The sequence below is a fragment of the Calonectris borealis genome, chromosome 9, assembly GCF_964195595.1.
Source record: "Calonectris borealis chromosome 9, bCalBor7.hap1.2, whole genome shotgun sequence".
Taxonomy (NCBI): domain Eukaryota; kingdom Metazoa; phylum Chordata; class Aves; order Procellariiformes; family Procellariidae; genus Calonectris; species Calonectris borealis.
The window spans coordinates 3,818,573-3,844,875 of NC_134320.1; the positions used below are offsets into that span (position 1 = coordinate 3,818,573).

The 26,303-nt window shown below is 37.9% G+C and overlaps 1 protein-coding gene across 4 annotated transcripts in view; it reads left to right on the forward strand.

The window, feature by feature from the left end:
* Nucleotides 1-25,528, forward strand: part of UGGT1 (UDP-glucose glycoprotein glucosyltransferase 1) — a 48,942-nt gene extending 23,414 nt beyond the window's left edge. For 2 of the 4 annotated variants that reach the window (XM_075158057.1, XM_075158056.1), the window contains exons 21-42: nt 720-818; nt 2,175-2,198; nt 2,719-2,813; nt 3,472-3,678; nt 4,298-4,429; nt 5,374-5,504; nt 7,939-8,034; nt 8,330-8,432; nt 8,920-8,999; nt 9,459-9,648; nt 12,001-12,159; nt 13,958-14,043; nt 14,384-14,468; nt 15,485-15,573; nt 16,058-16,162; nt 16,755-16,839; nt 18,166-18,348; nt 19,547-19,707; nt 20,177-20,291; nt 20,954-21,070; nt 21,413-21,572; nt 22,028-25,528. In XM_075158057.1, the coding sequence (XP_075014158.1) occupies nt 720-818; nt 2,175-2,198; nt 2,719-2,813; nt 3,472-3,678; nt 4,298-4,429; nt 5,374-5,504; nt 7,939-8,034; nt 8,330-8,432; nt 8,920-8,999; nt 9,459-9,648; nt 12,001-12,159; nt 13,958-14,043; nt 14,384-14,468; nt 15,485-15,573; nt 16,058-16,162; nt 16,755-16,839; nt 18,166-18,348; nt 19,547-19,707; nt 20,177-20,291; nt 20,954-21,070; nt 21,413-21,572; nt 22,028-22,053 (2,528 nt within the window). In that variant the 3' untranslated portion in view covers nt 22,054-25,528. Of the gene's footprint in view, nt 1-719; nt 819-2,174; nt 2,199-2,718; nt 2,814-3,471; nt 3,679-4,297; nt 4,430-5,373; nt 5,505-7,938; nt 8,035-8,329; nt 8,433-8,919; nt 9,000-9,458; nt 9,649-12,000; nt 12,160-13,957; nt 14,044-14,383; nt 14,469-15,484; nt 15,574-16,057; nt 16,231-16,754; nt 16,840-18,165; nt 18,349-19,546; nt 19,708-20,176; nt 20,292-20,953; nt 21,071-21,412; nt 21,573-22,027 lie in introns of those variants that run through there. The other 2 variants (XM_075158058.1, XM_075158059.1) reach the window with 2 other exon arrangements.
* The last annotated feature ends 775 nt before the right edge of the window (nt 25,529-26,303 follow it).

A 26,303-nucleotide genomic window follows, 5' to 3' on the forward strand; every position in this document is an offset into this window, starting at 1 on the left:
CATTAAACCTGAAGTATCTGAGTCAAAGACTTTTGCTGTCCCAATGGAAAGCTCTAGCGGCAAAGTATTAACAGCACCCCAAGTGATGTTCTAGCCCTGCTGCTGGGGGAGATGTTATGTACAATAACAACATTAATCTCTACAGATTTTTCAGAACAGGAATTTGTTTTGATTTTATACAAACCTTTAGGGGAATATGACTCATGAAGCTGAGAAATTAGCAATGCTAGCAAAAGCCAAGAACAGTCCTATAATGTATAAAGCAACAGCTTGTTTCTTATTTCTAACCTTTTGAGCAGAGATTGACAGTCATCTTTGGAAGTACTTAAGATTTGCTGTGCCATATATTTTAGAACTTTTCATGGCTAAATGTATTAACACCCAATGCAGCGACTCTGCTGTAATGACAGTATTTGAGTTGCTTGAAAAATAGTAACACAGTGGATTTTTAAATGTATATTATGTACATAAATTAACTTCAACTAAGTGAGACTTGAACAATTCTTTCAACTGACTTCTGCATATCAAATATGCAATGTAGTTATTAATGTAACTTACGATACAACACATATATTCCTCAGCTTATTATATATTAACAGTGGAAATGAGATATAAAAAGTAGTATCACGTGTTCTTAATGTTCTGGTAATAGTAGTGATTTTTCTTTCATTTTACATGGAATAGTTGCTTTGGCATTTAATACTTTTTCTCTTCCTCAGATAACTTTTACGTGGATGACTTTGCTAGATTTACCACGTTGGATTCCAAAGATAAGACAGCTGCTGTCGCAAACAGCATGACCTACTTAACAAAGAAAGGTAACATCTGCAGTGGATTACGAACCCAAATCTAATCTTATGTGTGTTTCCAAGTGTATATACAGTACTCAACAGACGCATTGAGCCTTGTTCAGGCCTGTGGGTAATGGCGCAATCTAAGTGTTAAAAAGGAAGATTTATTTTTTTTTTTAAAGGCATGGCATATAGGTCGAACAAGGGTGTTCCCCTCTTTAAACTCAGCCTTCAGTGAATAACGAAGTCCCACCCAACCTGCTCTTGCTGTATTGCAAATGACCACCAGAAATGCAGCAGTGCGAGCTCTGATCCTGCAGTGACATTGACTAGAAAAATACAAAAGGCATTCTAGCTCTCTGTCTCACAACTCAAAATCACTAAAAGTTACATGGATTTAGAAGAACATTGTTATTGCCCATTATATAAGACAACACCTAACGTGGTCTGTGCTGTTTTTATTGCTGTAGTGCATGTACTGCTTTTTCAATGATAGTATTATCTTATTACAGTTATACATAGTCTCCCATTAGTCTTAAAACTCTGCTATACTTCTCAATGTAAGAAACGCATGCACAGACATAATACAGAGCTTAATCAGACCTTTCCTATATCCATTTCAGTTAGGAATCATAAATAAGCTGCTGTCATTTGAACCAATTCCTCTTGTTCCTGTCTGTCGTCTTTACTAGACTCTCACAAGTTTCCCCAGCCACTGCCACCTGCACGCACTTAAATGTACCCATTGCTCCTTCTGTCTCGTATTTGCCCTTTGTTCATGTTCAGTCACTTAAATCTGAAAAAGTTTCTTGTTTTCCCTTTCTAGAGTATTAATTAAACCTACACCTCCACGCGCTCATTTGAAAGTGTGCATTAATTTGCAATCCCATGACTTGACAGTTTTGGGTCACCTAAGATATTTAATAACTGGTATCTGGTTACAGTAATGTGTAGCACATTTATTTTCTAAAATAGTAGGAAAATTATATGTATTGCTGGCTCAGCAACAGTACTGAAATAGCATTGTCATGCTAGTTTTTAAAGAGGGAAGATAACAGGAACGGTTAACGTCCAAGTTGTAATGGCATGGCAGTTTTTGCAAATGGTCTTCAGAATGATGCCTTCACGGTATGGTATGAAATTGGTAATATGTAGTATAATTAGTGCTGTAGCATGAAAATAAAGCATCAATCTATTTGAGGGGAAGAAAAAGTCAAAGCTTATTCTAAAAAAATTATCACAAACTTGTTGCTTGTTGGACTTGAGCTTTAGTTATTCAGTTATGCCCAGTACAGTTGTGCAGCTTCTTGATACACATTGGGATTACTATCAAATTATTAATGTCTCTCTCCTTTCCCCCTTTCCTTTCTGCTTTTTGACCAGGAATGTCTTCCAAGGAGATTTATGGTAACTCATGCTTTAGCATTTCATATATTGTTGTTCTGGGAATTTTCTGGTTCCTTTATAATGTTGGCTTTAGAACCAGCAGGAAATGAAGAAAGCTATTTAAATGCATGTTTGCTTCAGCACTTTTTTCTCTATACAAAACTGATTTTGTGAACTAACAGCTTCAATACGAAGAAGCGGTATGTCTGTACCCTAGTTGGAACCTGTAAGTTATTTATAGGTTCCTTTATAATTTCTAAATTAAAAAGATAGCAAACAAAAAAAAAATCCAGCATAGAAACAGTTATGCATGCTGTCCCATATGGGTTTTATGAATGAGGTAAATGAAACCTAATATAATACCAATACTATTATTCTTGTCTTGCCAGACTTCATAGCTTAGCTTCATCCAGGTCTTCCCTATGTAATTTTACTTTTTTTGAAACCCTTTGCATGTGCATTATATTTCTCCTCCAAATGAGGAAAAACTGAAGCCTTCCTTCCCTTCACCCTCAAATTTCTCCCTTTTTTTTAATTGCAGATGATTCCTTTGTTAGACCTGTTACTTTATGGATTGTTGGTGATTTTGATAAACCTTCAGGGAGGCAATTGTTGTATGATGCAATTAAACATCAGGTAGGTAATGTTTTCATTTGAACAGGTTAGCAGTGCTAATAAAGCAGTAGGTAGAGGCTTGAAAAACACAGATTGTGCTTCTTCCTGTTGTATGACCTGGGGAGATTGGTTCTCCCTGCAGGGTCTCTAATTTCCAGCCTCACCTTATTTCTAGGGGCTGGAACATTGCTGACCTTCTTGTACTAGGACAGAATTCCCTCTTGGCACTATGCTAATATAATAAAGAAAAGATGTTCTTTTAAGCCCATGGTTCTAAATTGAAGATGTCTGTGTTTTGATTTGGAGATGAACATGAGCGTTGCTCTCTGCTCTGTCTCATTTGTTCCAGGAAGATAACTGAATCTTAGATAGCTTACTCCAAATCACTGTTTTGCCAGACCTCTGAGCAGTGGCCATGGTCCTGTATGTCTTATGTAGCACAGTATTATCTAGAAGATTTCTGTCACAGTGGTGCCTATACGTAAACTAAATGCTTGATGTTAAATTACTTCATTCATCCTTTTAACCTTGTGCTGTTATTTACCTAATTTGGAATCTGATTTTCTGGTTAAGAAATACAAAGCTTCTGCTATAGATTTTATTATAATAGACTTACTCTTCTCATTTAAAGCACACCTGAAAACTAAGACTTTCCTAATGCATGTTTCATTAAACACAGAAATCCAGCAATAATGTTCGAATTAGCATGATTAATAATCCTAGTGAAGATCCAAATAGCCAGAATACACTTGTCGCTAAAGCCATATGGGCAGCTCTACAGACACAAACGTCAAATAATGCCAAGAACTTCATCACCAAAATGGCAAAAGAAGAAATTGCAAAGGCACTAGAGGCAGGAGCCGACATCTTAGAATTTGCTGTTGGGGTAAGCATGTTTGTTGGTATTTACAAAGGTAGGGTACTTCGTTTGTTCTTCTAATTAATTTTTTAGTGTAGTATATTCATATGCAAAAGATGCAGTAACAATGGAGAGAACACTGTTGGTTTTGGTGTTGGTTTTGGTTTTTGCTCTGAAAGGTAAACTTACCTAAATATAACAGTCCATCTAAAAACAAAGCAAATCCTCATACACATCAAAGCTACATAACTTTGAAAAGTCAAAAGGAATGCAGATTCAGGAATCTATTTAAGTCAGTTGTTTCTTGGGTAGTTAAGAGAGAACTATAATCCCTTTAAAAAGATGAGAAAAAAATTACAATTACATTTCTCAACATAGGTTTAAAAAAGTTAGGCAAGAATCACTTAAGAACAGAAGAATGGAACAACTGGTCTAAGTAGCAACAATTACTAGGGCTGTGGCCCTTCACATCGTAAGTTGTGATAACGTTTGAAGGTGACAGGCAAGACCACAAAGAAAAGGGACCTGAGGATAAATTTTAGCAAGATACAAAGATGTTCTTGAATGGAAACAAAAAAGGCGCATTTAAAAAAAGCAGAAGTGTACTTTTCTTCCCATTTCAATGTCAAGTATTCTTTTCTTTCAGGGTATGGATATCAATATTTTCAAAGAAGCCTTTGAATCTCCCAAGGTGGATTTTATTCTGTCCCACGCTATATATTGCAGAGACGTTCTAAAGCTGAAGAAGGGGCAGAGGGCTGTGATCAGCAATGGAAGGGTGAGATCAATCAGCAGACAGTAGAGGAGATATTCCACGTGTGGGAAGGAAGCAGACCTTGAGCAGCAGCGTGTGGGGATCAGACACAGAGCCTCAGCCTTCTTTAGGTCTCGGCAGTCTTTAGGATTGCTTCCCGTTTGATTTATTCAGACCTGCAGTGACCTTTTCTTTGTACTGTATGCAGTTAGTTGTTGGTGTTTTGTACAAATTCAGATCTCTCAATAACAGAGTGAATTGAGTCCAGGGGCAGAAAGGGATGATAAATTTGAATGATTGTGCTGCTTCAGTTCATTGGGCAAAATGCTGCTGTATCTGGCCCTGATCGAGGTGCCTTGGTCTCTTCCACCAGCTTTGTTTACAATAGCCACTTAGATTAGGCAAATTATCTTACAATAGTATTTCACTGCAAATAATGAAACCCAGCTGTGTACAGCATTCAGTTTTCTTTTGTCATCTGCTTGCTAGTTAGGGGGGAAAAAGCAAGTTCCAGTGGCTACTGTATACTTTAATGGGTTAAAAATTTCAAGCAATGACTTGCAGTATTCCATTTCTCTCATTAGCAAAATAGCAAGAATTGTCTAGGTAGCTTTTAGGCTTCTGAAGGCCAGAGGAGTGAGATTTGGAGGAGTTTTGCTGGACTGCTGGAATTGGCCTGGTATTCCATTGCCCCTTCAGGAAGTAGCATTGCATGTGTAATTTAAAATGCCCAATTTCTGCAAACCAAGTACTTAGTGAAAATTTTAAGCATTTATTTTATGCCTTAGTCTCAGACTCTTGGCTCTCAATAGCTAGAATTATCTCTTAAACTCTGCTGCCATTGACATTAATATCAGCCTAAACAGTTGATACCCACCAACACTGGGCTGGAGTATTTATTTAATACATCTTTGAATTTTGTTTCAGTGTAGCCTTACCTAATAATGCTGATCCCGCTTTCTTTGTAGATTATTGGCCCATTAGAGGATGGTGAGATGTTCAATCAGGATGATTTCCACCTCCTTGAGAACATCATACTAAAGACATCAGGACAGAAAATAAAATCTCAGATTCAGCAGCTGGGATTTGAAGAAGATCTGTAAGTAAACGTGAAGAGGCTTACAAAAAAGTGGTGGTACTCTTGATAACGTGACTTTCTGTAGCCTGGAGAAAACTTTATCAAGTACACTCTGAATAGGTGCTATAAACAAACATGCATGTGTTCTTGTGGTCAAGGCTCAGCTGTTCAGAGGGGCAAGTGAGAAAGGAAAAACGTGTAAAATAACTTTATTGGGTTTGAAGTGCTTTAGTGATTTTTTTGTAGTTCACAGTCTCCTGGAGGTAGAGTTACGGAGCTGTAACTGTATCCCCCAGATTCAGGAGGCACTTCTGAGAGTACTGGCAACCCCTACTGTGGTACTGTGCTCGGAGTTCATTGTTCTTGATTTGTTACCTGTATCTAGTAGCAACCTGCCTGGCTGGTCCGTCACCTCGTAACGGAAGTTGGCAGAGTTGTGTTGGCTGGAGCCTCACTGACAAGAAGCTAGGAAAGTGCCCAAGTCTGTAGAATTTGCTATGGAACTGTTCAAGGGAACATGAAACAGTAAATGTATTGGTACTCACTGAGATCACAGTCCCTGGTTCACAGCAGCGTGGGCGGCAACAGCCTGCTGTGTTATCTGAGGAGCTCAGGAAGTGGTTTCTTGGATTGGGGGGTCGGGGAGGGGTACAGGTGGACTGAAAAATTAAAGAATGAGGGTGGTGATGCATTCTACAGGGGCTGGCTAAATTCATTGCTGCATTGAGCTAGATGAAGTTTCATTCAAGGTTTAGTTGACTCTGGTTGGTGACAGCTTTACCAACAGAGAAGATGCCTATATGCAGAGAAGAGTTGTTTGCTGCTTGGGATGTGTTACAAAGTGGTATAAACTGCTGCACATTATTACATTTATTCTTGAAAATGCTTTCTGCACTGGATTACCTTTCTGTTCCTCTAAAGAAAGAGAAGCCTAACTTTTCATTAATATTAGGGCCTTCAGACTTCTTGAGGGTTTTTCTCCCAGCTAAATCTTAACTGACAGGCTGTTTTAAACCATTTACCCCTGATACATCAGGGTTTCATAACGCATATATAGGATTACTACTGTATTGATTTAAAAGCAGAAAGAAAGGAACAAAATGAGACACTGGAGTATGCTTTCTGAATCTGTTTGCAGTTCAGCTAAGTGCTGCTTGGCCTATCAATATAAAAATTATTTTAGTAATATATTTCACTGTCAGTACTATGGAATCATGTAAACTGCTTTTAACTTTTTAAAAGAGAAACGATAGGAAAAGAAGTAGAGATAAGAACGTGAAAATACTAGTTCTAGATAATTATTGCAAAAAGCACAGAGGTGAGCTAATCAAAAGAAAGTCATCTTCAGGTTCAAAAGAACTGAAGTCCATAGGCGTGCGTGTGTATGTTGGAGCTCATAGCTAAGAAGATAGTTTCTCTCATATTTAGCATTACATTTTTCCATGATGCTTCTCCACTGTTAAAGGCTGGTCAAGTAAGTTAAGCATAAGGTCTTTTGTGCAGACATCTTGTGTGATTCTGAATCCTAGGAGGACAGGTTTTAACAGCATTGCAAATACTTTTGCATCCATTGCTGTGTTGGGAATCAAAAGAGAAATAAGGGTGATAGGGTGGAGGAAGAGGGCATAGTTTGAATACAGGCTAGTTTTGGACAGAGCAGTGTTTTTTTGGTTTGAATGCTACTAAAGTTTTTTGAAAGCTTTTGAAATTATCTGCTGCATTGGAAAACACTGTAGAACTTGGCAGACTTCACCAGGCTTGTGTTTTTGATATGAACAATTTAAACAGCTGTCACTATAAATCTATGAGACTGACTTAATTCAGGAAAAGCTGACAGACCTTTAAGTTACAGTATTGCTTCTTGGCAAAGCTATGATGTACAAATCAATTTTCATGGAACCTTCAAGAGGTTTTACATTTTCAAGATTAAATATATTCTTAAAATACTAGACTGAAAATTTATGGGAATAATAAAAAGGAAAAAGTTGTCGGAAGTAATTCTCTTTTAATGATAGGACCCCTCTCTCAAAAGTTTCTCCACACACAGGATTGCTTCCTAATTCTTAGAGTTGCAGCGTAAAGTGGGAAGACTGCTGCGAAACAAGGGTTTGATCTGAATCACTTACAGCTCTAAAAGAGGTTGGTGAGGTTCAGGAATGCAGTGCCTGTAGCGTGGCTGACCCCTAAAATACCAGCTGTTCTGTATTTGTTACAGAGTTAAACCCTTTGGTACCCTCAGTAATAGGGTTGTAACCTGTTTAAATTAATGGTGGATTAACCTTTAAATATGTTTAATTTTTCAGAGCTTGTGCAGAGAGGCAGTAGAAGTGTTAGTTTGTGTATGTGAATTCAGTCTGTCTTCTCTTTTGCTGCTAACTGGCAGAAATGTGATAAGTACACGCATTTTCTGAGTTTCTGTAAACCTTTTTTTTTTCCTTTTCTTTTTTCTTTTCAGTGCAAGTGACTTGGTAATGAAAGTGGATGCTCTTCTTTCTGCTCAACCAAAAGGAGAGGCAAGGATTGAATATCACTTTTTCGAAGAACGATACAGGTATAGGATTGCTGGCATTTGCTGAGCAATAAGCTTTTCCTTGTCTTTTAATAGTCCCATGGTTTTAAGCTGCATTTAACTTTAAAAAAAAAAAAATCCAATAGGGAAGTTCCCAACAGTTTTCAGGGCACAGTGAGAGTCCAGAAATTATGTATATATGTATCTTTTTCTCTATCTAGTTTCAGAAGGCACACAGTATTTAGGAAGTAATTTGACTTCAGAATGAGATGGATAGTGTTTTTCCTATGTTTATCCATACATTTGATACTTTAAAATTGTTTTTTCTTCTGTTTAGTGCAGTTAAACTGAGACCAAAAGAGGGAGAGACATACTTTGATGTTGTGGCTATTGTTGATCCTGTGACCAGAGATGCTCAAAGACTTGCTCCGTTACTTTTGGTATGTATACAATGTTGTAATGCATTTTACAGCATTTCAAAAAATTGTCTCCGTTCTGTAATTTTGGAATGTTTGTCTTCCTCCTTGACTGGGTGGTGACCAATGGCCTTCTAATAGTGCGTCTGAGTTGCACAATACATTTGTTAGTGGAAAAACTAATTACACTATCCTACACACTAATAAGATCATGCTTAGGTATCGTCTAGGTAGCTTTTAGTTTCACCATTTTAACGGTTTAGTTTGCAATGACTCCCTTCTTGAGGAGGAAAGTCTCTGCATCCCAGAAAGAATGCCTGCAATGTGGGGAAGCAGGTAACTGTTCTTAAAACCACCAATTAAAAGGTGGGTGTGGTAAAGCAAATAATGAGAAGGGAGGATTGAGAATGAGCAGGTAACATGCCTTTTTGAGGTCTTGTCTATAAAAACAGTGGTCAGCTTTCCTAGTTAGCATTTTAAGGGATGTCTTTTTCTCATTACTTCACTTCAGGTTTTGAACCAATTGATAAATATGAACCTAAGAGTGTTTATGAACTGCCAGTCCAAACTTTCTGACATGCCACTGAAAAGGTAAGCAATACCATGCCAGGGTTAAAAAGAGAGAGAGGAAGAAAAACCTGTTGGAATATGCAAGCACAGAAACATGGTCAAATGTCCTACAGGAAGTCTCAATAACTGCTTTGAGCTTTTATTTTATAAAATAGCACAATTTGCCCCAGGGAGTCTGGGAATCTGTGGATAGCATGAGGTAATTCTGCTGGTTTACAAGTTGGGTGTATTTTTATTTATATAAGTTAAATAACTTACTAATCTTAATGGTTGAGTCTTGCACATTCTGGTTGGTCCTTCAGGATGAAAATTTTGAGTGTTCTAAGGTCAAAACAACCTGTGTTGCTTCGGACAAAGCCTCTTGTATGCAAGGGGGAATAAAAAATTTGTATCAGGCTTCTTGGAGACATTGGAGGTTTGGGAAAGCCGATGCTGCCAGCAAGTTCAACAAGAGTGAAATATTTATTTCTGAAATTTCAGCTTTTTTCGCTATGTTTTGGAGCCGGAGATTTCTTTCACAGCAGATAACAGCTTTGCTCCAGGACCAATTGCCAAGTTTTTGGATATGCCCCAGTCTCCACTGTTCACTTTGAACTTAAATACTCCTGAGAGCTGGATGGTGGAATCTGTCAGAACCCCATATGACCTTGATAATATTTACTTAGAGGAGGTAAGAGAAATCAGTGTGTTCCTATTACTGCATTTAAAAGGTGTTGTTTTTCCAGGGCTTATTTTTGTAATGGGAAAGAAATGTAGAATTTTAAAATGCTAATAAACATAGAACTGTGGATATTAACAGCTTTTATGTTTGCAGACCCCTAAACATTTTCTAGGAGGGATGCAGGTAAACCTCACTGACAGTAAGATTGCTGTTCTCAATTACTCATGGATGCCTGAACCACAGATTGAAAAACACTGGAGGCTTGAAGCAGATCCTACAGATGCTTTGAGTGTGTATATATAACATTTCAGAGTGTCCTGAGCTAGAAATAAAGAAAGTCTTTGGTCATTAAGTAACTTTTTCAATTTATTAGTTGAAAAATTCTTTTAGATTAGAGCTCCCTACAGCTAATGTCACAACTAAAAATAAGATTGTTATTTTTTAAACTCTGTTTAGAAATTTTGAAGTAAGAACTGAGTCCTCTTCCGGTAAGTAAATTCTGCTTACTTTCCCATGCTCTGAGAAGCCACCAAGCCAGTTTTAGCTACCTGTTCATTTTCACAGCTTTTGTTACTGGCACACACTCCTGTGGCTAATTATCAACCTCTGGCTGTTAGCAGTTAACTTTAAGTTTTCAGAAGATCTAGAAATAGTGGGCTAGTAAGTGGTTACAAAATGCACTACAGTAACATGTTATTATGGGAACTAAAACTACATATATTAAAAGTTAGAAAATCCACGTGTGATGCAAAGTAGAAAATTTTGGACTTCAGGGTGCAATGTTAAATAATAAAAGTTAAATGAGGCGATCAAATAGTCTTTTCCCTTGAAATAAGCCATTATTTAGTTGGCCTTGGAGAACTGCAGATATATATTAAACCCAGTAATGTTATATGTATAATCCACCATATGCAAAAGATACCAGACTGACAGCTCTGGAGGCTGAAGTCCTCTATTCATCTGCAGAATGGGTATGGCATGGGCTGGCAGCACAAGCTTCCCCACTGATATGTCTCAACCCTCACCTGGCGGTGAGAGGGAAGTTCGGGCTCCACAACCAGCCAAGACAGGCCGCAGCAGCCCCGGCTGTGCAGGTGACTCCTGCAGTACAGAAACCTGTCCGCTGCATGTGTAACAACATTGTCAAACCCTTTACAAATAGGCCTCTTGAAAAGCAACAGTCTGTACAACCTTGTGGTCATTACAGACATGGGTTACTTTCTCACTGAAGATTATATTATTAGTCTCCTCTTACTTTTGCATCTCTCTGATATTGTTTGGGAATATGATGCAGTATAGTGGTAGAGTCTGATATTGCTAATCCTGTACTAGTTATTCAGAAATCTAGGAAATGGGGTGTTTGTTGTTGTTGTGTGGGGATTTTTGTTGTTTGTTTTGTTTTGCTTAGGTTTGGGGTTTTTTTTGCTTTTCATCTCTTAACCTAACTGTAAAGCCATAAATGAACCACCAAATGTCTGACACTACTATGCATTTCAAGCCTCTGATTGCCATGCCCTGCCTTAGATTAATTGAAAGCCTGAGAGAGAGGGGGATTAAATGCTTCAGGCATTCAAAGTACCATCCTGAGCCTCCAAATAAATAGGAGCTTTACTTTTGCAGGTGCACAATTTCCAATTCCTAATATGCAGTCTGTTGGTGCTATAGCAATTAAACTGTCATTCGGATGTGCAATGAGAGAAGATGCTTTGTGAGATTAGTCTAATATTTTGCTGATGTAGTGTCCTCAGGCTACATCTAAATTTAGCCTAGTAGGGACCCAAGTTTTTTGGGGTTTGTGGGCTTGTTTTTTTTTTTTTTTTCTCCTTTTCTTTTCTTTTCTTGGCACTTTTGTTTGGTGTAGAAAAAAGGAATTGGCCTTTCTGACAGTACCTTAGCACACTGTAAGAGTAATGCAGAGCAAAACAAAATGTTTATTTCAGAAGATAAATATTAGATGAGACTAGCTTTGAACAGGTTTAGATTCAAAGTTCTGGAGCCCATCATATACCTTTTATGAGATGCCAGACCAATCACTTACTTGACTATGTTCTCCAGTAAATGTTAAAAAAAAAAAAAAAAAATTGTGAAATAGAGCAACAGTCCTTCCCTTTTCTTATCCTAGCATCTTACCAGTTGAGATTCAAATCTGTTTGGTCAGGGACACTCTTAATGGTATGTGTGTGAATTTCATCACTTAAAGGAGCTGAGCTCTTTAAGGCTTTTGAGGTATTTGTTTAATAAAATTACTCTGGTAAAATAAAGTGTTACTTAATTTCTATAGCTATTTTAGAGAGTAACTGAATCAATAAAAATTTGCACTTTAGAGCTAGTGCTGAATTCAGCAGTATCTCCTCCTTACAGGTGGATAATGTTGTAGCTGCAGAATATGAATTGGAGTATCTGCTTCTGGAAGGACACTGCTATGATATTACTACCGGACAGCCACCTCGGGGACTCCAGTTTACACTGGGAACTTCAACCAGTCCTGTCATTGTTGATACCATTGTTATGGCCAACTTGGTAAGCATTCGATTGAAACTGGAAACAAATTACTGGTCCTACAGTCAGCACAGTCACTTGCATAAACCATTGAGGATTTTCTAGCATGCGGGCTACGGATATGTGGTGTTACTTACACTCCACAGGTGCTTGCAAATATATCAGAACCACATCATTCCTAACATTGGTGTCTAAAACCTTGCAGTGTACTTATTTGTCTCTTACCTTTTTCAAGATGTACTCCTTTCCCTTCAGCTTGCTGAGAAGGGTCTTCGGGAATATCTTAAAATGATGCTAATATTCTTAAGCGACCTATTTCCAGGGAAAGTCAGACAGTTCTGTTTTTTCTAGACAGGGCACTGCTTAGACCATCCACTCTGGTACTGTAAGCCTAGGTGGACAGTTGTCTTGTTTTGGGACCCATTTCTTCAGGAGATCTATGGAATAAATGGAGAGAGTCAGCAGGAATAGTAGGCATTCTAAAAAACAAAGGAAGTGTGAAAGAACAGGAATTGCTTAATTTAGTTGAGAAAAGGTGATAGAAATCCAAGCGTATGATTGTTTCCTGCAGCTGCCTTTATAAGGTAGCTGCATAAGGGATCAGCCTGTTTTCAGTGTTCACACTGGGCAATGAGAGAGGTAATGGACTGAAATTATGGCAAGGGAAGTTAGCCACTGGAGTATTTTCTTGATATGTAATGTTAGTGAAAAACTGGAGTAAATTGCCTATTGTGGTTTTTGGAATCTTTAAATGTATTAAAGACAAAGCAAGGAAAAAATGTTCACCAATGCTAAATATTTATTTTAAATTCTTACACTCATTTTCTATTTCTCTGCGCCTTTTCTTAGCCAAAGTATATCCTATAATGACGTAATATTTCTTATTGTAGAAAAGACGATGACCCTTATTTTACATGTGATCACATTGTGTGTGTGTATGTTGGGGAGTAACGCTTAATGGCTTGGAGGTGTCTTTTTTTTCTAATTAGTTAAACCAAAGTGTATGTACCACAGCATACAATGCTGTATCTGGGAATCCTCTTCCTCAGCTCAGTGTCCATACTGTGAAGGGGTATGAAGAGACGAGGAACATGCCCTGTGCTTCCCCACCCCTTCCCTAAAGCAGACTGGTTCACATACGGAATTGCATGCATTTGGGGTCACTGTACAAAACCAGATGGGACACTGAAGCACCACTACAAATGTTTATATCTTCTATAGGTGTAATAATCTAAATCACAGAAGAAAATATTTAGATCTGGAGCCTGAAAATTCAACAAGACTTGTACACAGTATTTGAATTTCACATTGTAATTTTTTAAGTTCTGTGGAAGAGATATCTTCTAAAATATAAACTATGTTACTGTTTCCTGCTGTAGCTGAAGTACCAGTCTGTAGCTTCAAAATTGATTTAAATTTTGTTTTGTAGGCAGATCTTTCGTGGACTGCTGTGTAGTTACCAACTAGTGTTTTGAAATTCACACACTCTTACATGAAGACAAACTTTTACAGAAAAAACTTTGGGATTGCACTGTTTCGTCAGGACACCCTGAAGACTTTCTGTCATCTAACAAATAATGCTAGACCTTTTCATACTCTGGTCTCTTAGGGAAAAAAAAAACCAATGATTTTTAATGGAACTTTTGGGGTTTTTCTCCTGTTCTCTGGGTTTTTTTAAGGCCTTATGGTTATGTTAATCAGCTGGCTTACAAATAACTATTTTCAGGTATAAAACAGTGGGTCAAAATATATGACTTAAAACTTGCTTTTCTACATTTGCTTTTTTTGGAAACTGACAAATATTCTTCTTGCTTTACAGGGTTACTTCCAGTTAAAAGCCAATCCTGGTGCGTGGACTCTAAGGCTAAGAAAGGGCAGATCTGAGGATATCTACAGAATCTACAGGTAGGACAGTATAAGAAATACTTTTAATTTTTTTCTTGTGAAGCCTTTGAAGTAGGTAGGCATTGTAATATGTGAATCTAACAGTTCCCTTGCCAAAGTGTAGTGAACTGAACAGCAAATCACATTTCGTACTGAACATAAGTTATGTGAGATGAAATAAATTAATTAATTTTAAAAACCCAGTAAGTATGTGTTCAAATACATGTATTTGTTACTTTGTTGCATGTCTCAAACCTGTTTTACAGTGCTAAGGTTTAATACCATGTAGAAAAATGTGTAGAAGAAATAAAGAACATATTTCTGCTTTGTAGTAAAGGTCAGTATTTTACTGTATTTTCAGCCATGATGGCACAGACTCTCCACCTGAAGCTAGTGAAGTTATTGTTGTTCTCAACAACTTCAAGAGCAAAATTATTAAAGTGAAGGTGAGTTTAAAAACTAGAGTTGCTCTTAAAAAAGACTGTTTGACCAATAGTGGGGAAGAAACTTTGATTAAGGCCTGATGATCCCTTCCTACAAGCATACGTTTGAGGCAGTTTGCACAAAGTTCACATCACAGTTTCTATAATGGAGAGAATTATCTATAGACTTGGTTTTGTTTTTTTCACCCAGGCGAGAATGACATGTAGCTGCTGTTCCTTTTGCATGCCCATGAGAAACAATTATGCTCACATTTTACTGACTCAGTTGTGCTCACGACTTAAGAAAAAAACAGCCAGTTTTAAACGTCCTATATATGTCTATTCTACACTGAATAAACATTCAGTGTATCCACTGAGTCAGTATTTTATCTGTTACAGACAAATTTGACTCATCTGGTAATAAATTTTCTATCAATCTGATACAGAGAAGGTGAGAATACATTTTAAAAAAAAAAAAAAGGGTAAATTAGTAATCTGCTGGCTCTTACGGTTGCCTGTCAGATAATGCATAGCTGAAAAGTTTAAGGAGGACAACTGATAGGTAAGCGATGGTTATAACAGATCTGGGTTCACACTTCCTCACAGAATTTACTTGTGCTAGGGTTAATTCTGCAGCATTCTCCTGATTTGCTGCTTTGTCTCTGTATCTGCTTTGGAGTCTCAGTGGCCAATAATAGCTCTTAGAAACAGAAAGTGGCGTTGAGGTGTTGTGTTGGGTTTTCGGGGGGCTTGGTTGGTTTGCTTGAGGGTTTTTCTGTGCCAGTCTCCATCATCACGGATGGTCACTAAACACCTCTTAGCAAAGCATTTTAACCATCTAGACTAACCTGCCTTTGGTGTCTGAAAACAGCTTTGGAATCTGTTCTGAAAATGTCAGTTCACTACTGAGCTGTTTAGGTAACCTATCAGCTCACAGACATAATGCAAATGGATACAAGCAGAGCCAGTGTCAAAATAACACTCCATAGCTGTTGCCCAATATGTGGTTCCACTGACTAAAGCAATGTTATGCTTTACAGGTTCAGAAAAAACTAGATATGATGAATGAAGATCTACTAAGTGATGGTACCAGTGAGAACGAATCTGGATTTTGGGAATCTCTCAAATGGTAAAACTAATTCCATAATAACCTGCAACTCTCTTGAAACTGGAAAACTATTTCATGATACAGTTAGGTCTGTGATATTTCACAGCCATCTATTAAGACTGCTTGAATTCAGGTCTTGCTAACTCCTTATCTTTCATAGGACCCCTCTGTTTCTAGAGAACTGAGCTACTGCTTTGCACCTGCTTAACCTTCCCTTACCCCCAGTGCTACCTGGGAGCCTGAAAACATTCCAGGAGCTGCATCTCAGCCAGCAATCTTTCAATTGAGTAGATGTTCATATATAAGCTATTGGGTCTTCCATGTCTGTGTCTGCAGCGCTCTGCCTTGTGCAGGATACCCTGACCAGTGTGGGGGGGACGACACCAAAGCCCACGGTTGTACTACGTTAAACCAACACTGTAGCAATTTATAATCTGTTGCACTCTTTCCTATATAGCTGGGCCTTACTATCTTGTCCTTTAATTAAACACATTTGTCCTTTCAGGGGATTCACAGGAGGACAAAAGAATGAAGACGTGAAACAGGATAAAGACGATGTACTAAATATATTCTCTGTGGCTTCAGGGCACCTATATGAAAGATTCCTACGGTTAGTTCAGAATTTATAATCTGGGGGTCTCAAATGGTGGAGGTGCTCTGCTTTCCACAAGGAAAAAGGTTAGAATTTGCAAGAATATTAACAAAAAAAAAAAAATTTCAACAGCTCAGAAATCCTCTAGATTTTGCATCTACTGTATTATAGGAACTTTTGTCTGCATAGCATTCATAGGTTCCAAATAGACTTAGTTTAATAGATGGTATGTAGCTGTCCTAGAATTTTCTCACTACAATATAACCAAATACAAATGTATTGTTAAGAAGTTACAGAATAAATTGTAATTGCTTTGGAAAATAATCTGAACTTCTGTTCTCAAAGGATTGTGAAAGCCAACAGGCTGCATATTCTCTGACTAGTTAAAGTACATAGATATTTAGGGGTTTAGTAATTTTGTAGATAAAATTAAGCAATTTGCAATAGGCTGAAGCTACCCGCTTTTTCTTCATGTGTGAAGATCAGTTACCTGACACATAACTGCGGTTAGTCTAATAATGTAAAACAGCAATTTGTAATCTGTTATGCACCTGATCTCTAGTGGATGGCAGTTGTTCCTGTAAATGCTGTATTTTTTTTCTTTTGATAGCATAATGATGTTGTCTGTGCTGAAACATACTAAGACTCCTTTAAAGTTTTGGTTTCTGAAGAACTACTTATCGCCTACATTCAAGGTTTGTTACTAATTAGAAATTTATTCTATCATGGGGAAAAGTTTTTTTAAAAAAAAAAAAGTTGCAACTTGTGCATCATACTATTGTGTAAACATATGTACAGTTACCTGTCTGTATACCTTCTATTTTGACAAAGCATCTAGTTGCTATAAGCTGGTGGTTCTGCCTAGAAAGCTTTGAGGAATAACAGACAGGTTGATAGTGGACTCATGCTGAGCTAAATATTTAAGAGAACAGCACACATTAGGAAAATCATACTTGAAAGAATCTGAACTTTTTTTTTTGTGACTCGTACGATGAAGGTGTAGATTTTAAGATGAAATTCAGGGCTATAAACTTACATCTAATACATAAGGGTTGAAAGATTATAGGGGGAAAAAAACTACCAGAGAAGCAGTGCCTGTGACTAGGTATGGAGAGAGCTTCCTAAGAGGAGACATTAAAACCATGTTTCAGACTGACTAGAGTACACGAGTGGTGCATGGTAAAGAGTGACATGGGCCCTACATGAGTATACCTGGAAAAACTTATCAGTTATATGGTACGTCATAAAACAAACGGCAGGATTCAAAACAGAACCCAGAGGTAAATGGATGTCAAGATGTTCAGGAATTTGCAACTTTTAACATTTAATATTAGGAGGTAGCATTTCTTAGAGAATCTTGCCTGTTCAGCATAAACTCAAGGGAAAATAATTGGCAGTGTCCGCATTGCTGCAAACATGGGCTGTGCTGTGACTCTGCTATTGTCAGTCACCTCTTGGGGTGGTGCAACAATATGCTTCCCCCCTCCCTTCCTAATGGCTGTGTTGTACCAGCATCCCTTGCCTAAACCTGTACTCTCCCGGTGTCAGAGGGGGCCTCACAGATGAGAATGTCAACTGATTTGAGTGGGCCAAGTTGTTCTAGTAAAAAATTTCTCCCAATTCTTTTCTCTTATTTTATTATTCCCATTTACACTGCTTTGTACAGCCCTAAATAATAATTCTCCCATCTGTGAAATTTTGTGATTTGAGTAATGCATTCTTTTACACTGATCTGTGGATCACTATAAAATGCCTCATAAGTAATTGTGTGGGGGAAAATGCCAAAATATTTAGTTGTCTTATGATAGTTGGCTATACAATTTGTACTGATTGTTCAGTTTGAGGTTATGTCTTTGTCTGAAGTAACAATGAAACTGTAGTTACTCTTTGTGATATTTCATTTTCTAATGTTCTATGCTTTATTATAGGACTGAAGTCTATCTCTTGTAATGCATTTTTCTTTTACCTGCAGAGGAACAAAGAACTGAGATAAGCTACTTTTTTTCCCCCTCTCTCTGCAGGAGTTCATCCCATACATGGCAGACAAGTATAATTTCCAGTATGAGCTTGTCCAGTATAAATGGCCGCGCTGGCTTCATCAGCAAACAGAGAAACAGCGTATCATCTGGGGTTACAAGATCCTCTTTCTAGATGTGCTCTTCCCATTAGCTGTTGATAAAATCCTGTTTGTGGATGCTGATCAGGTAACACAGAGGTTGGAATTACTTGATCTTTTCCTTTTTTCTTTTTCTGTTTTTCTTTAAGAATACCATGTTCTTGAATACAATTTCTGTATTATTGGAAAAGGTTGCAAGTCTGAGCCCTTCGCAGGCATGAAGGTTGATTCTGTAACTATAGCATGCTTCAGTGAGTGCTGGTTTTTCTGCCTGTTCCCACAAAGATTGGTTTTGTTGGCCTGTCTTTTACTTTTGTCTGGTTCCTCGTTCGCTCACTGTGATTCCAGCTAGTTTGCCAAATAGATTCTTGTTTCAGCCTTCCATTTTTCCAGTTCCATCTGTTCTCCCAGCCTGCAGATCACTTACCACATACGGTGTTTTCCTAAGTCACCAAACACTCTCCCCCGCTCACCCCCCTGCTTTTAACTTGGCCAGATCTGAGTGGCTTTCAGAGGAGCGAGAAGGCAAATCCCTTGTGCACGAAGCCATGTCCTGCTGCAAAGCAAAGTGTGTCTATAAGGCTTTGTATGTGCTTACTGCCTGAAAGGTTTGAAAGTACAGGATACATGTGCAGTGAGAACTGCCAAAAATACTCCCTCAAAAACATATATGAAACTGAGAAGTACAGATTATCAACATGTAAGTATAAAATGCCTTAGGTGTTTTGGCATTGTATGATCCCATGTCAGTTAAAACATTACAACTTATGCTAAAGTATCACCTAGGATAAATTTCCAGCTACGCTGTTCTCATTTTAGACAGCTTTTGCTCTGTTTATAAAAGAGATATTAATGCATTTTTTTCCCACCAGAGTGGTATTTTTAGAGTAGTATTACTGCCACCACACTTGTGTCAAAAAGACATTAAAAAGCCTTCATCCCTGAAGGGTTTGCAAACTTTCAAGAGGAAAGGATACAAAGTATCACAGTAGGGTTCATGTATAGTGAGAATTCTTGCTGCTTATTAAGCAACAATTTGGCACTTCAGCTGTCAAACCAACCCCTATCAGATTATTTTAAGTTCTATTTTAGTTGCTCCAGCCCTAAGGGCAGAGGAGACAACACCTTTTGTGCTGTGTTTTTATACATAATGCAAAAGACTGCAGCATGTAACAGGTAATTCTTCCTTTAACTGTTTGCTCAGTTTGAATTAAATCCTGACCAGCATTTCAAAATAACCTGTGGTAGGCTTCTACAAATAAAAATAAAGTGTCCTTTCCCTTCAGATTGTGCGCACAGATCTAAAGGAATTAAGAGATTTCAATCTAGATGGTGCTCCTTATGGATATACTCCATTCTGTGACAGTCGAAGAGAAATGGATGGCTACAGGTTCTGGAAATCGGGATACTGGGCAAGTCATTTAGCTGGAAGAAAATACCACATCAGGTACTGAAGAATTCAGTTTTTGCAAAATAGAGGGGGAAAGCTTTTGCTACTACTTAGAATTAGCAGGAAACTAGCTGAGGTATACAATGCTGCAGTGAACCACTTTTTGCTTACTGTTGCCTCTTTAAGATTGCATTGCCTATGGTCCATTTGAAGCACTAGGGACTTCCAGTGTGCTACAACTTTTACAGATGAAGAACTGAAGTCTTAACTAACCAGACATCTTCATTTGTTAATAACAAATATTGGAAGAAGGGACTGCATAACAGCAAAGCTAAGATAGATTTGTTGAAAATTTTTTTTCGTACGTGCCATGACCTTGTTAGAACTGCTTTCCTGCTTGTATTAGATGATTTAATATTCTGCCACTAAGAGATTGTTTTAGCATATTATATCTTGGGGTCTACTGGGGCTGCAGTAAGTTATCCATCAGTCAAATGTCATTACTAATTGCATCATCTCCATATAGTGCTCTGTATGTTGTGGATCTGAAGAAGTTCAGGAAGATAGCAGCTGGAGATCGACTCAGAGGACAATATCAGGGTCTTAGTCAGGATCCTAACAGTCTGTCCAACCTTGATCAGGTGTGTTTTTATTGTTTGGTTTGTTTTGTTTTACTGGGGTATGATGGCAGGTTGGGACCTCTCCTTTCCTGATCAAACTTCAATCACAGCCAGATGACAGTGGCAGTCCCATTACGCCCTGCCTTCAAATGAGGCAGGCATTGATAGCATCAAATATAACTGGTGGGTGGAAACACCACCTTCCCCTTAAATGTCTTAAGACTATCAGATTTTCCAGTATGCTCCAAGACAAATATGTAACACAACTGGGTACTTGTTTCTTGAGCTATCCAGCTCCGAGTGCTTTACTGTGACTTAATAACATGGAAATAAGGCTTATACTGTGGCGGATGGAAAAAATAACACAATGGTTTTAATCAATTACGAACAGTCTTCCAAACTGGCCCAGTATAGATTTGATACCAGATTCATATTACTGCTTTAATACTGTTTGCTAAATAACTAATTTTCAACAAAATAAGATTAACAGTTGCAGTATGCAGGTTTTTTTCCAAAGGACTTTGTTTGGAATGGAATGAAAGGTTGATTCATTGCTTTTTATTTGCACTGGAAAAAAACCTGTTTACAAAAGTTAAACTTCTCAGTACTATCTGGTTGGGGGGTTTGTTTCTCCCACCTTGCACCCTGTGGAAACTGCTACTAACTCTTATTCTTTGCAACAGGATTTGCCTAACAACATGATCCACCAGGTGCCAATTAAATCGCTCCCACAGGAGTGGCTGTGGTGTGAAACATGGTGTGATGATTCCTCAAAGAAAAGAGCAAAAACCATTGATCTGGTAAGTGCAGTATGGCTCCCTCATTCTTATGTCACAATAAAATATAGTGACCAATTTTAGAGGCGCTTCCCTACCTCAGATCTAGGCACCTAATCCGGTATTGTTACCTACATGTTTTCAGCACTTTAGTTTTTTCCTTTAGCCTCTATATTTCTCTGACCTGGAGCAGTGGCATTATTATGAGTTTGGAAAGAGACTTTACGCTGTACTCTAGCTAAAATACAGGCATGTGGTGTTCACCAACAACAGATTAATTCCACCAGGGGGAAGCACACATCTCTTCAGTAAATAAACCTTCTTTATGCATTAAGTGTCTGAACAGTTCATATGTTTTGTTTGCAGTGTAATAACCCAATGACCAAAGAGCCCAAGTTGCAAGCAGCGATGCGTATAGTTCCAGAATGGCAGGACTATGATCAAGAAATCAAACTGCTCCATAGTCTTTTCCAGAAAGAAAAAGAAACGGGTATACCAGCTAAGATGCCAGGACAACACACACATGGTAATCTTTCTGACTATTTCCCTACTTCTGTGACATTCTTCTCACCTGTTTGGACTGGGGTTAAGTTGCATACTCGATCACTGTAAGCTTGCACCATGCAAAGGCTTGCTTGGAGGGTCTGTTAAATAATCTGTATATTTTAATGGGACAGAAAGGCCTTGCTGAGTGAGGCTGGTGTAACTTAACCTGATTCTGAAACCTGGAGAACAGACCGCTATATTGCACACTTGTTCCAGTTCTCTTAAAGACCCTCACTGTTCCTGCAATTTTATGAGCTTGGCCTTATCTTAACCCTTAATTAAAGTGCCGCTATACACAATGGGTATGAATTGTTCTTCCGTCACTGGTAACCTTGCAAAGAACAAGTCTTTGGGGTTTATATACTAATTTCCAAACCAATCTGCCAATTGAGGCAGCTGGAAATGGAGTGCTCATTTTTCTCTCCTCTTCTACAGATCCAGCAGCACACGTGGAATTATGATCCATGGAGAAAAATTCAAGTTAGACTGTTTCATAGACAATTTTTATATTGAAAGCTAGTTTTTTCCGGTATGTCTGCAAAACTGCTGAATAATTGAACGGGATGATGTATGCATTTTTATTACTTGCCTTTGGGTTAATTTCTGCCTATGAAATAGGATCTGGATTGCTGGAATTAGCATTACTGTTTTTTTGCACCTGTGGTGGAGATGAAAGAGCTCATGATGGAATTTAGCATTTCAGAAACAAAACTTCAAAATCCACTGGAAAAGCCACAGCCTGTTCCCTCAGCTGTTGCTACCTCCACCACTGATGAAGATCCTGTAAGCCTCAGATCTAACTTGAGAGCCTGGAAATCGCAGACCCATTGGCTAGAACATAAGTCCTAACCTCAACTGATGGACATAATTTTCCCAGGTAACATTAAAAGGCTCAAAATCATGCCTTGAATTTGGGATACTGTTTTATCTGCAGGTTTTCAAACAGTTGGAAATGCTTCTCAGATTTGTTCAGCGTGCCCTTGATTTTGTAACAAATCCAGCACTACTTAGATTTTCTATTTTCTGTCTTCATTTATTGCCCAACTTCTCAAGGTTTGGCTTAATGTAAAGCTACCACAATCTATTTAAATGCCCATCCAAATACAAATGCCTAAGCTTACTAAGTGAGCAGAACATCAAATTTGACAGCTCAGTTCATCCTAGCCCATCTGACTTTAATCAAAGTGCCCCCCTTCTTTCCTGCTCAAAGTTTAAATTGGTCTGCAAAACTGGTAGGGCCTTACTATTGCTGTGGTTCACTGATTCATGAATGTTTTTTGTTTATGAAAAAATCTATGGAAGCTTGGAAGTTTTTCATCATGTAAATTTCATTATTTTTCTTCAGAGATGTTGTCACATCAATAAAAACTTTGGAGTTCCTAGGTCTTAAGCTTTAGTTCACACTCAGTCCTTTGATCATCCTTTTTGCTTGCACACATTACAGTCCTAATGTGATTTTGCGGTTTCTGAATATTTCACCTGCATTTGTTTTCATTCTGTGTGCAGACAAGAAAATACTTTCCTGCAATGATTAATTACCCTGGGCTATCATTCATATTCACGTCTTAATTTTTAAAGGTGATACTCCTCTAGTTCTGTGTTATGAACATACCAATTAAAAAAAATCCTCAAACCCTGTTTCCCTCACTCTGTAGGATTATTGTCTGCTCTCTAGAACACTGAAAAGTTGAAGAGTTGAAATGTAAGAACTAAAGTAGTATTTCTAGTAGTAAAATATAGCTCCCTATTCACTGCTGCTTTAGAAATCCAAACTGGGATAATTTCTGCCTCCCATGTTTTTATACAGGTAAATGTTCTGTGCTGTAAGAGCTTCACACTAAAGATAATCCTGACTTAAGATATTCCTCTAGAATTATTGTATTACACATCCTGTAAATGTTTTGGAGGAATCTGGAAGACAGCAGTTGTAGTGTTTAAACTGTTCAATAGGGCAACTGAATAGAAAAGCAGCTCTTTTCCAGCCAGCTCACTAATCCAAACTCTTAAAAAAACATGTTATAAGAAATAGCCGGGGTCCCTTAAACGCACATTGCTGGCACTGTTGACAAGGTCAGTAAACTAGCCAGTAACACTGCAGATACTCACCAGAAGTATATCAAAATATCAAAAATGGGTAATTCTAGAAAGGTGTTGGAAAGGACAGTTTATAATCTCCCTCTCTCCAGACAGAATGCTATGCAAACATGGGGGGCTAGATATCAAACCATGAACTTACAGAGTATGAGTTATCAACTTAGGTATTTTTCCACTTTGTGGGTTTTTAAATTCAGATAGTCTCCCTGATGCTCTGTAAATTACAAGTGGCTTATGCTTCCCATCAAAACTGTTCCAGTTAAAGATAAGCAGACTTACACTAGAAGGATTTTTTTTCTAGTTTAAAAAACAATAATGTGCCTGCCAACAAATTAAAATAATTGCATACTGTGTTAATTAGCCTATTTTAAACAGATAATACAGCACATGTAAGATTACCCTTTCTGTGTTCAGCTGCAAACCACTTACGCCTCTTCAGAGCACATGGAAGGGCACAGGATCAGGTGGGCAGCAGCCGTACACCACAGTTTCATCCAGGATGGATGGGGGCACTTAGGATGGATGGCGTGCGGGTGGGGAAAGAATCTGCCCAAGCCCTCAGAACAAGACCCTCTCCTATCTAGAACCATATTTGGCTTCATTTTTTTTTCAAGTCTTATTAGAAAATAGAGAATAAAGTAGCCTCTTAAATTCAGCACAATATTTACTCCTTGTTTGGAGTTGAATAAAGACAAAATACTTTTAAATTAAATGTCAGTTACAGAATTGTATTTTTTTAATTATGCTCCTCCATTCTAATAGTTAATGTATGCACTTAAACACCCACACTGCATACTTTTTTTTTTTTTTAATTGTAAGATCTAACAAGCTATGGAGAATATTTTTGTTCCTTCTGGTTAACTGAGACCACGCTCTTCTGTTCAGCTCTTATTAAGGAAAAAAAAAAAATTCTAACTCAAAATTGATATAGAAAGAAACCAGAAACATGTATTGTGAGATTTTGTACCTTTTGCAGAACTTGTAAGAGTCCTGGACCTGTTCTCAAGTACATTATAAAATGCACATGGTACTAATAATTCTGAATGTGAACTACTCACTCCAGTTTTTGCTGGGAAGCCACTATTTATTTGCACACAAGAATAACAATCATAGAGGAGAATAGTCACTTATTTTGGATCTGTGCATACGCTTGCTTGTAGTGCTCAACTGAGCCTTAAAAGAAAAATCTTTCAACGGCTCCACCTAGAAGGAATCTCAGAGTAAGATGATTACTGAAACAGAGCTGCTTCTGATCGTACCACTGATGGCCTGTTCCTGTAAACTAGTAAGACTGATAAGAAAAAATAGAAAATGGGGATTACAGCAGTCACAACGTAATTTTGGATCCCTCAGACTAGAAAGGCCACTTCTGTGTCAAAGTAATGATACTGTTCCCAATCTCCGGATACAAGCAGCTTGTCCTCTTGGTAAAAAGCTCACACTGAAAAATGCCCAGTACTTTATTTTAAAAGGAAGATTTTGCTGCCTTACTAGAAAACAAATAGCAGAGAAATATGTTTTTTAAGATTTCTGGTTCATTTAGCTCTTGGGGATGGGTTGTAAAGGAAATGAAAGGGGTGGGACATGTACAAAGCAGTAACTATCCAGTCACAATCTTAGGAACCAAAACTTTTTTTTTAATATAACTGTTTTCCATATACAAATCTTCTGTAATCTGTTCAAGAATATACCATAACTCAGTGTGGCACTGATACCTACTGACCCAAGATATTGGGAGTTCTTCTCTACTGAATGTTACCTGAACTGAGGTTACAGTGAGTTTCCCAGTACAGTGGCAACAATAAGATCTGTCTAACACAATAAAGCCTTTTCTGTTCTTTACCCATGCCTCTCATGTCGCTTACTTTGGGTCTGATAACTGATGGCATTGCTTAGAGTATATTTTTCACTTATTCTTGTATTCAAGTGCTGGGATATCGTTGAAAAGCCTCTAAAAAGGAAAAGTAAAGAGCTCCTCCTCCAAGCTAGTCTTGTTAATCATGGTATTAAAGTAACCCCTAAACTGAGACACTTGTGTTAAAGAAACAATAGAAATATTTTACATCTAAGGTAGATTTATATCTTTTTTCCAACTCTACCTACTAATAATAAAAAAAAAGGTGCTTCTATGTCAGTTTTCTTCATTTGATTAAGTTTTACACTATACATTCATAGTAACCACTCAGAAAAGTTCATGTTTCTCAAATAATGCTTGCAACTACAAAGCTGTGTCTGGGTCTCTTTCAGAGTTGGGAATGAATTCCAAACTCCTATGGGACTCTGAGAAAAGCCTCTCAACCAGAGCATCTTTATTATTCAACAAGCTATCAAATAGACAGTTTTACACAGAAAGCTCAGTTGAGTGCCATAGAAATATGTATTTGGTTTCCTACAGTTTCTGTCTGAACTTGCTCAGGTTTGGAAAATGAGAACAAATCCTAGGAGACAACTAAAAGGGGAAAAGGAAGCAGCCAGAAAGAATAAATCCATGCCATATGCCTCTTGCCTCCTCAGCCAATAAGGGGTTATGCATCATCCCCCCCTTTTAATTTTCAAAGTACATATTTAAGCATGTGACTGTACATCGATACATGGTTTTATGTCTGCGTGATTTCCC